Below are 8280 nucleotides of genomic sequence, written 5' to 3' on the forward strand. Positions count from 1 at the left end.
TCGCAGGGTGAGGGACCCGGTGTGAGGGAAGTCAAATACCCCCCGGTTTTCTTCCGCCCATCTCCCCCCTCCCAGTTGTACAAAACCCCCTATGAGCCGGAAACTTCCCCGCCTCCAGGGAGCGCTGAGCCAACCCAGCGTGTGTGTGACGTCACGCATTGCCAGGCAGACTACTACACCGCTTCCGCCGGCCCAGCGAGGTAGCAGCGCGCCCGAGGGAGCCAGGAGGGCGGCGCTGCCACTTGGGGCCCGGTGCCCTGTTCCCCATCCCCCAGCTCAAGGGTTGTTGTGTGCAGAAAGAAAGAAGGACAGATTCACAGGAGGACGGAAATCCAAGGAAGGACAGAGACCAGAAAGGGGCAGGAGGTAGGGGACAGCAGAGACCCAGAGAGAGGGGGACAGAGACTCAGAGAGAGAGAGAGAGAGTAGAGTAGAGCAAAGACCCAGAAAGAAAGGGAAGCAAGGAGAGGGCGGGGAAGGATCCCAACGATCGAGAAGAGAGGGAGACAAAAATGGAATGGAACCTTCCCCTGGCCTTCAGGGCTCAGCCCGGTCTGGCTCTCTTATCTCCCCCTCTCCGTCCCTGTGTCCCTGAGAGCCAGACAGCGGGCCCCAGTGGACCAGCAGCATTCCAGTTCCTGACAAAGGGTTCTAGAAGATCTGTCTGCCTTGATTTGTTTTATTTTATTCCACACTGAGGGTGATGATAGTTTTTGCTAAAGGTACCTCATTTGCAAGAGGAGGCCCTGGGGAAGACATTTTGTCCCTCCCACACTGGTCCCGTCCCCCAGGTAGGGGGCGCTGTCCTTGAGGGCAGGTCCCAGCCTGGGCTCTGCTCCTAGCCACTGTGCACCCCCGTGAGACCCTCTTCCCTCTCGGTCCATGACGTTCCTTCCTCATCCTCTTGGCTATCAGTGGGTGAGGAGGGGGGTGGATTTCAGGAGATGTATCAAAGGCCTGTCCACAGGGCTGCAAGGGACTTTCATGATTTTCCTCCTCTTCCTCTCCCCCTACACAGAAGGGACACAGGCCCAGTAGAAGCAAGTCTTTGACCCTCAGTCCCCCAGCCACCCAGGCTCAAGGACCTGGACTCTGGGCTTAGCCATAGTCTCTGACACCCCTGGGGGCTTCCAGTTGGAGCTCCCACTTCCGGTCCATCCAGGCTTCACCTCCAGCTGGGTCCACTTCAGGGGTCCAAATGCAAATGGTTGGGGGCCAAGGCAACTGAGAAGCCACCAAGTGCCTTGGTGTCCAAGACAGGTTGGAGAAGAGGTCCTTTGGAAGGGAGCACAGCCTCTCTCAGCCTCCACATCGCAGTCAGACCCTGAGTTGTGCAGTTTTAAGTGAAGGATTTTGCAAAATCTCCCTCTTTTGAAATATTAGCTAATGTGTATCCCTCTCCACAAACAAACAAACAAAACTGCTACAGTAAATTATAGAAAATCCCTGGGGAGCAAGGGGGTACCTGGTTTGCCCTGTGAGGGGTAGGGAGTGAGGTGGGGAGTCACCAGTTTGAGACCTCTGTTTAGAAATGACAGAGGGGAGGCCGCCAATATCACCCAGAAATCAGCTGAGTGGCCAGAATAATCCACAGCATGAAGACTATGGAGGACACCCTGGGAGAGGGAGAATTCCCATGACAACTCAGGGCTGTTGGTGGGGTACTCAAAGGGCCACTTCAGGTGGAAATCCCCAGGTATGTGTGGAGGGGGCACAGATGTGCTTGGAGAATCCTAGACACATAAGGGGATATACCAGAGGTGGCCCGGACATGACAAGGTTCAATGAGATCCTTCCCCCCAACACTCCCCCACCTGACAAGTGTTTTCAGACATGACCAAAGGATCCCAGAGCCTCCCTACTTGTGATTGGAGAATTCCAGACACACACAAAAAAGTGGTAGCAGGGTGGTTCCAGAGAATTAAGGACCCCAAATGTGATCAAGTGATTTGAGGGGGAAAGATAGGGCAGTGTCACAGCTGCGCAGAGATCTAAGACACGATAAAGGGGTCACAAAGGGCCCCAGTCATAACTAGATCTCCGATCTGCCAGGTGGGATTCACGCGTGACCAAGGGGATCCCAGAGACCCTGGAGAGAGCTTAGGGTTGTTGGCAGTGCTCCTTTCTGGTGTGAAAGTCTGACGGCTCACCTTCTCCCAGATGGGACTAGGCCCATGGCAAACACAAGAGGTCACAGATATCACGCGGGAATTCCAGAGAAGCCCTTGCAGTCCTGGGAGCACTGCCCTACCCACTCCACACAGCATACCATAATCGTCGATGGGTCCTGTGACCCAAACCCTGGAGATCCTGGGGACCCTCGATATGACAAAGAAACTCCAGAGAGACCCTGGGCAGGGCTTAGGGATTATGGCAGCCCTCCATCCCCACAGTGTGGGGGATCCACGGGTGAGGGGACACCAACGTGACACCGGCGTGGAGCCCCTGAGAGCCCCCCAGAAGCCCCCTGGGCTCAGGCCCGGCGGGCGGCCGGCAGTAGCGCAATGTCAAACTGGTAGGTGAGCTTGCGCTTGACCTTGCGGATCTCGCCGGTCTTGGCGTAGTTGCGCAGGGCGCGGGCCAGTTTCTGGTAGGTCATGCGCTTGCGGTTGCCCTTCTGCTGGCCCCAGCGGCGCGCCAGGAGCTCCTTGTGCTTGGACGAGAACTGGAAGACCCCGGCGCCTGGCTCCACCCACCACACACACTCGCGCATGTCGCCGCGCGTCAGCAGCCCCAGCAGGAACTGGTACAGGCGCAGCTTCTTGCGGGCCCCTGCGGTGGGTGGGGCACGTTAGGGAAGGTGTCCTGCGTGGCCCCCACGCCCAGCCCGCTCCGCCCTCCGCCCAGCCTCAGTCTCCCCATGGAGAGAATTGAGGCTAGGGATTATACTTGCCTGGTTCTGTCTGTGCGCCCCCCTGCCCCCCGCCATTTGGGGCAAGTCGTTTCCTCTCCCCAAAGCTATTACCCCAGAACCCCCATCGCCCTTCCCTCCTTTCTTTTTCAGGATTTGCTTCTATCCTGTGCTCTGCTTGGTAGCCAGTACATAGGAATATGTATTTTTGAGCCCCTAGATGAGAGAATCTGTGGAATGGGTTGATAGTGCTTCTCAAAGGCTTACAAGAGAGAGCTGGCGGGTGGTGCAGAGACCTGGAGCGGATTTGAATCCGCCTGGCCATTCTCCAGCGCTGGGTCTCTCAGCCTGTCAGCCCCAGAGGGACTGGGGTCCTGGGAGAGCTGGGTTGGGTGGTCATAGCACTGGATACAAGAACCCAACCACTGCCATTTCCCAGCTGTGTGACCTTGGGGTGGTGATTAACCTCTCTGAGCTGGTGTCCCCTCAGCTATAAATGAGGCTTGTGTATGTGTGTGCCCTCACGTTTTACTTTTACTAACTTCATGCCAGGTGTTTTACAATTATGAGCTCATATCTTCATCATAACCCCATGAGATGGGGGTGATGGTGACAACCCATCTCGCAGCTGGGAGACTGAGGCCCAGACAGAAAAAGTTGCTAATGATCCCAGTTTCCCAGAGGTTGAGCATCGTGGACATCGGGCACCTGGGTGGAGGCAGGGCTGACAAGATGGCAGCTGATGTACTATTTCTGTTGCTATCGTAATGACCGTGAAGACTTACTGCACGCTCACTCTGTGCCAACTGCTGCTCTTCACCCACAATATTCTCCCACTCATCTTCCCCCCCCCAAGACACCAGCTCTAGTCATTATTACTGCCCTCTCCATTGTCCAGATAGGAAAGCAAGGCACAGAGGGAGGTAGTGGACCTTGCCCAAGGTCACACAGCCAGCAGATGGCATCCTGGGGACTGCCCTCAGCACTGGAGTGTATAGTAGGTGCTTGGGAGGTCATGTTCCTTTAGGCTCCCTCTTCCCAGCTCCAGTGGGAGTCCCCCCACCCCCCTTGCTCCCACCTACCTGCCTCGGATCCCCTCCCCTCGGGGCCAGCCATGAGGGCCTCCTCCGACTCGCTGTCCGAGACCTCCAGGGTCGGACTGTCCAGAAGCAGGCCCTCCTCTTCTGACAGCACAGGGCTGGGGTACGGGACGTATGCCGGGGGGCCCAGGGTCTGCGGAAGGGCAGGGTCACCTGCAGCCTGGGGTCCCCTGCTCTCCCTCCCTCGGCTTCCTCCTCCTGGGTCCAGTCTGTCGCCCTTCCCACTCTGTTTACAGCCTGCACCCGGCCCCTGCTGGCGTGGCCATGGCCGGGGGAAGTCCGGACCACCTTCGTGAAAGCCTGCCCACACAGATGACAGCCATCTGTGCTGCCCCTTGGCTCACGCCTGTGCCTCTGTCGGCTGGTTCATGCAGTGCAGTAATCACAGTATTCAACCTCAGAAGGTTGTCAGGGGGGAGAGGGTTACTGTGTGCATACGTTCCAACGCACTGCCCGGCACCGAGCAAACCTCAGTCAAGTGATGGCGATTCCAATGACCTCCCTTCCCCTCACCTGGTTGGTAAAGTCTTCCGTGGGGTACGCTGGGAAGCCAGAGCCCGGGGCCTCCAGGCTGGTGGCTGGGTTGAGGCTCCCCACAGGGATGTAGGTTGAGGAGGGTCCATAACAGAGCTGGACTTCCTGGGGGTGGCTGAAAGCGGCCACAGCTGGGTCGAAGGCTTCATAGGAGGTGGCAGGGACAGCTGGAGCCTCAGTCCAACCCCACAGGGAGTCTGGGGGAAGGGCACTGAGTCAGAAGCCAGGAGGGCTGGCTGTGGCCCCCTCCCACTGGAAGCCCCTAATACAGAGAGACCATTGTGGGCCATGCAAATCTCTGACCCCAGGATTTCCATGGGCGAGCAGTAGGTGGGGGCGACAAAAGGGAGGAGGCTGAAGGCCTGGGCTGACCTTGCCCTGCTGTGCAATGGAACAACCTTTCCTGGGCCTCAACGCCCCATCTGTGAAATGGGCCCAGGGGACCCGTGAGGGACCTGGGCTAGGATCACTCACCAGGAGCTCCTTCTGAGTCGGGGTAGCTGGGGTGCTTGCAGCTGTCCAAGTCATAGAAGATTCCATCCGGGTACTGACAGGTAAGGGGAAAAGAAGGGTCATCGGGCTGTGAGGAGCCCCTACCCCCTCCCTGGACCAGCAGGGAGACTCCAACGGGGACGGGGGAGTGGAGGTGAGAGGCTGGGAGGGGGAGAGAAAGAGACATGGACTCCAAGAGAGAAACACAGAGGAAGAGACAGACAGGGAGAAAGGTGCAGAGAGACGGAGGCTAGGGAACAGAGACAGGCAAAGGGAGAGAGGCCAGAGATGCAGAGAGGAGACGGACAAGACATGGTGAAAATGCACGAAGACGCGGAGAAACGCACACACAGAATGAGAGACACGAAACAACAGCCAGCTTTTGCTATGACGATGGGCTCCCAGGAACCTCAGCACCTCGCCACCAGACAGTCCCCTCAGAAGAGTTTCCCCAGCCTTGCCTGCCTGGGTGGGGGAGCAAAAGGGGAGAGGGTGGAAGCTGTCTTTCAGAGGCAAAGTCTCAATGCTGCCTTTATCCACCTCTGTATTGCTTCCATTCATCCCCAAACCCATGGCAATTAAAAGTCTCGTAAAGAGCCAAGGTAGAGATATACCATCCCGAGGACCCAACACTCTCTCTCCTAGGTATTTACCCAGGAGAACTGAAAACATATGTCCACAAAATAGCCTTGTTCAAGAATAACCAGAGCACCTTCATTAAAAGCGCCTAAGGGGAAACAGCCCCAGTGGCCATGGGCAGGGGAATGGACACGTTAACCGTGGTGAAGTCTGGTAATGGAGTACTATACAGTAAGGAAAAAGAACCAGCGCCTGCCACGCTCTCAATGTTGAGCAAAGGAAGCCAGACCCCAAAGTAGACACTCTGCATGATTCACTTCATGGAAAGTTTAAAGCCAGGCAAAACTAATTGATGGTGGAAAAAATCAGAGGGGATAGCGACGGAGAAGGCACGTAAGAAGATGTTCTGGAGTGACGGAACGTTCTGTAGCTTGGTCTGGTTAGTGGTCGCACAGGTGTGTGGCCTGATGTCAGAGCTCACTGAGCCTGATGTACACCCGATGTGTCATTTTACTGACTTATAAATCATGCCTCAATTTTCTTTAAAAAAAAAAAAAGCAATACTCATCATGTGGAGGAAAGTGGGACGTGCTGAGGGAGGGGATCGACGGGGGTGTCTTTCAGGGCCCTGAGTGAGGTGTTATTTCTCAGACTGGACTGCGGGTCTTAGGTTTATTTTTCCATGTCTGATATAGTCAGGCCTAAAGTTTTTAAAATACAAAGCAAAAACAGGAAGAAAATAGGATGGAGTAGATTTACTGAATGAGAGATGAACAGAGAAAGAAATAGAAAGGCAAAGATACAAAGAATGCCCCTCCTTCCAAAGAAGTGGACCCAGAGCCTGAGAGAAGAGAAGAGACCGCAGACAAACGTCTGTGAAGGAGATGGGGGGATGAGTGGGTGAAGGGAGGGGGTGGGAGACGCTGAGGGGGAATCAGAAAGACAAAGTGACAGGATGGAGCAGGGAGGGAAACTGAGGCAGGGAGGTCACAGTGGGCCATGTGGGTCCCCCCACCCTTCCCTGGCACTAACTCACCAGACAGTTGAAGTGTGGCCCGTCGAGCCTGGAGGGGGAGAGACACAGCATCATGTCAGGGCTGCCTTCAGCCACCTGAGTCTTGGAGTGGTTGAGGGGCCGGTGGGGGGAGGTGGCTGCAGCTGTGACCACCGCCACTGGTCGGCTATGTGTTTGTCTGCTATGTGTTCGAGTGTGAGACCAGCGCCACCCCTCACCCCCACTCTCCCATTGGGACAGGAAGTTGGGGGCAGGGGCCAGGCAAATGTCCCCCCCCTGGGATTTGCATAGACAGAGGTTGGGGGGGTAGGGAAAGTGAGGGAGAAAGTCTCCAGAGAGATGTGGGAGCCACAAGGTGAGCGGGGGCAGGGAGGGGGCCTCCACAAGCCAGTCTGTCTAATGGATCCACCGGACCGGGAGAGTTGGAGAGATGCCTGGGCAGAGATGGGGAGACAGAGACTCAGTGAGTTGCAAATGAAGAGAGCAGGGAAGGAAGAAAGGCGTGGGGACGTTCATGCACGATGCAGGAAGTAATTCCTGAGCCCCGGGAATATAGATGGGGTGGGGGAGAAATGACAGGTGGACAGAGAATTGGAAAGAGGCTCTGAGATGGAGAGAGCAAGAGGTGAAGGAGAGAGCCCCAGAAACATCAAGATGAGGCAGAAAACAGAGCAGACACTGTGAGCGGAACCCAGCAGCACCCCAGGAGGGACAGAGATGGAGCCCCCCTGGGAGCCATCAGCAGGGGGAGAGACAAGCCTCCCACAGAAGGGAAGTCTGTGGGGTCCAAAGGGAGACAGGGAAGGGGGAGGAAAGAACCGGAGGTGGGAGGGGCAAAAAGGACCCAGAGGAGCAGGAATGAGCATGGACCCCCCCCCAAGTGGGGCAGACCACTGAGACCCCTACTGGGGGGAGGCCCGGCCGAGGGGCCAGGGGGTGGTGAGGGCTGCATCCCACGTGCAGGTTTAGGGGCCCCACTCACTGAGCAGCCTCCAGGGTGAGCATGGTGGCGCTGGGCTGGGTTCACTGCCGGCTGCAGCCACCACCCCTATTTATACCTTGGCCCAGCCCCCTGGGGGGCAGGGGTGCTGTGAGCTCAGCCCTCCTCGAAAATCCCCTCTGGGAGGGGGTCAGGGGAGGGGGCTGGATTGCACAACTTCTCAGTCACGTGGTAGGGAGGGCGGGCCCAGGAGCTGTCTGGATTTGGGGATCCCCATGGTTGAAAGCAGGGTGGGGGTGACCCTAAGGGGTGGAGATGGGAGAGGAGCTGGACTTAGGGGACCCTAAAAAATGAAGGAAGGGTCCTTGGTCAGTGATATGGGGGTCATAAACAGATGTCCCTTTGGACAACCAAGGCCCAGAGCGGATGAGGACCCTAAGGTGGAAATGTCGTGGGTGTATGACAAGAGGGGGGGTCCCCTGGGTTGTCTAGGGGGTGGGAGCCTCTGTGCTTGGGGCTGCCCCAGGCCTGGAGGAAAGAGGCCAGCACCTGGAGAGCCAGCTGGCCCCCAGGGAGGGTAGGCTGGGCAGAGGAGCTTGTGCTCAAACTCATTTAGGCCCCAGGGGGAGACTGAGGCAGGCTTGGCCTGTGTGGGTTGGCAGAAGAGATGGGAGCCCAGGGGCCTTGCACAGAGGGGAGGAGGCCACAGTGCACAGAGTTGACCCACTCAGGATAGGGCCGGACAGTGGACCTTGCCCCAGACATCAAC

General features: G+C 57.1%; 1 protein-coding gene across 2 annotated transcripts; it reads right to left on the bottom strand.

The window, feature by feature from the left end:
* Positions 1-82: 82 nt before the first annotated feature.
* On the bottom strand, positions 83-7614 carry SPIB (Spi-B transcription factor). 2 transcript variants are annotated; one of them, XM_066271450.1, is made up of 6 exons: positions 7554-7614; positions 6593-6620; positions 4960-5032; positions 4465-4682; positions 3934-4084; positions 83-2772 (listed from the first exon to the last, which is right to left on the bottom strand). In XM_066271450.1, exons 1-6 carry the CDS (start codon positions 7574-7576, stop codon positions 2474-2476), a joined length of 792 nt encoding a protein of 263 aa, XP_066127547.1. In that variant the 5' UTR covers positions 7577-7614; the 3' UTR covers positions 83-2473. The 2 variants fall into 2 exon arrangements, with proteins under 2 accessions (XP_066127547.1, XP_066127548.1); XM_066271451.1 differs by lacking the exon at positions 7554-7614 and having other exon boundaries at positions 6593-6934.
* Between the last annotated feature and the right edge of the window lie 666 nt (positions 7615-8280).

This window comes from Saccopteryx bilineata, chromosome 3, assembly GCF_036850765.1.
Source record: "Saccopteryx bilineata isolate mSacBil1 chromosome 3, mSacBil1_pri_phased_curated, whole genome shotgun sequence".
NCBI lineage: Eukaryota > Metazoa > Chordata > Mammalia > Chiroptera > Emballonuridae > Saccopteryx > Saccopteryx bilineata.

What these genes read in the sequence shown, in the direction of transcription:
- SPIB (XM_066271451.1), bottom strand. Translation starts at nt 6,646, where the DNA reads ATGATGCTGTGTCTCTCCCCCTCCAGGCTCGACGGGCCACACTTCAAC. An exon ending in GGCCACACTTCAACTGTCTG is followed by an intron (nt 5,033 to 6,592) that starts GTGAGTTAGTGC and finishes CTTACCTGTCAG; the next exon opens with TACCCGGATGGAATCTTCTA. An exon ending in GGGGAGGGGATCCGAGGCAG is followed by an intron (nt 2,773 to 3,933) that starts GTAGGTGGGAGC and finishes CACCCACCGCAG; the next exon opens with GGGCCCGCAAGAAGCTGCGC.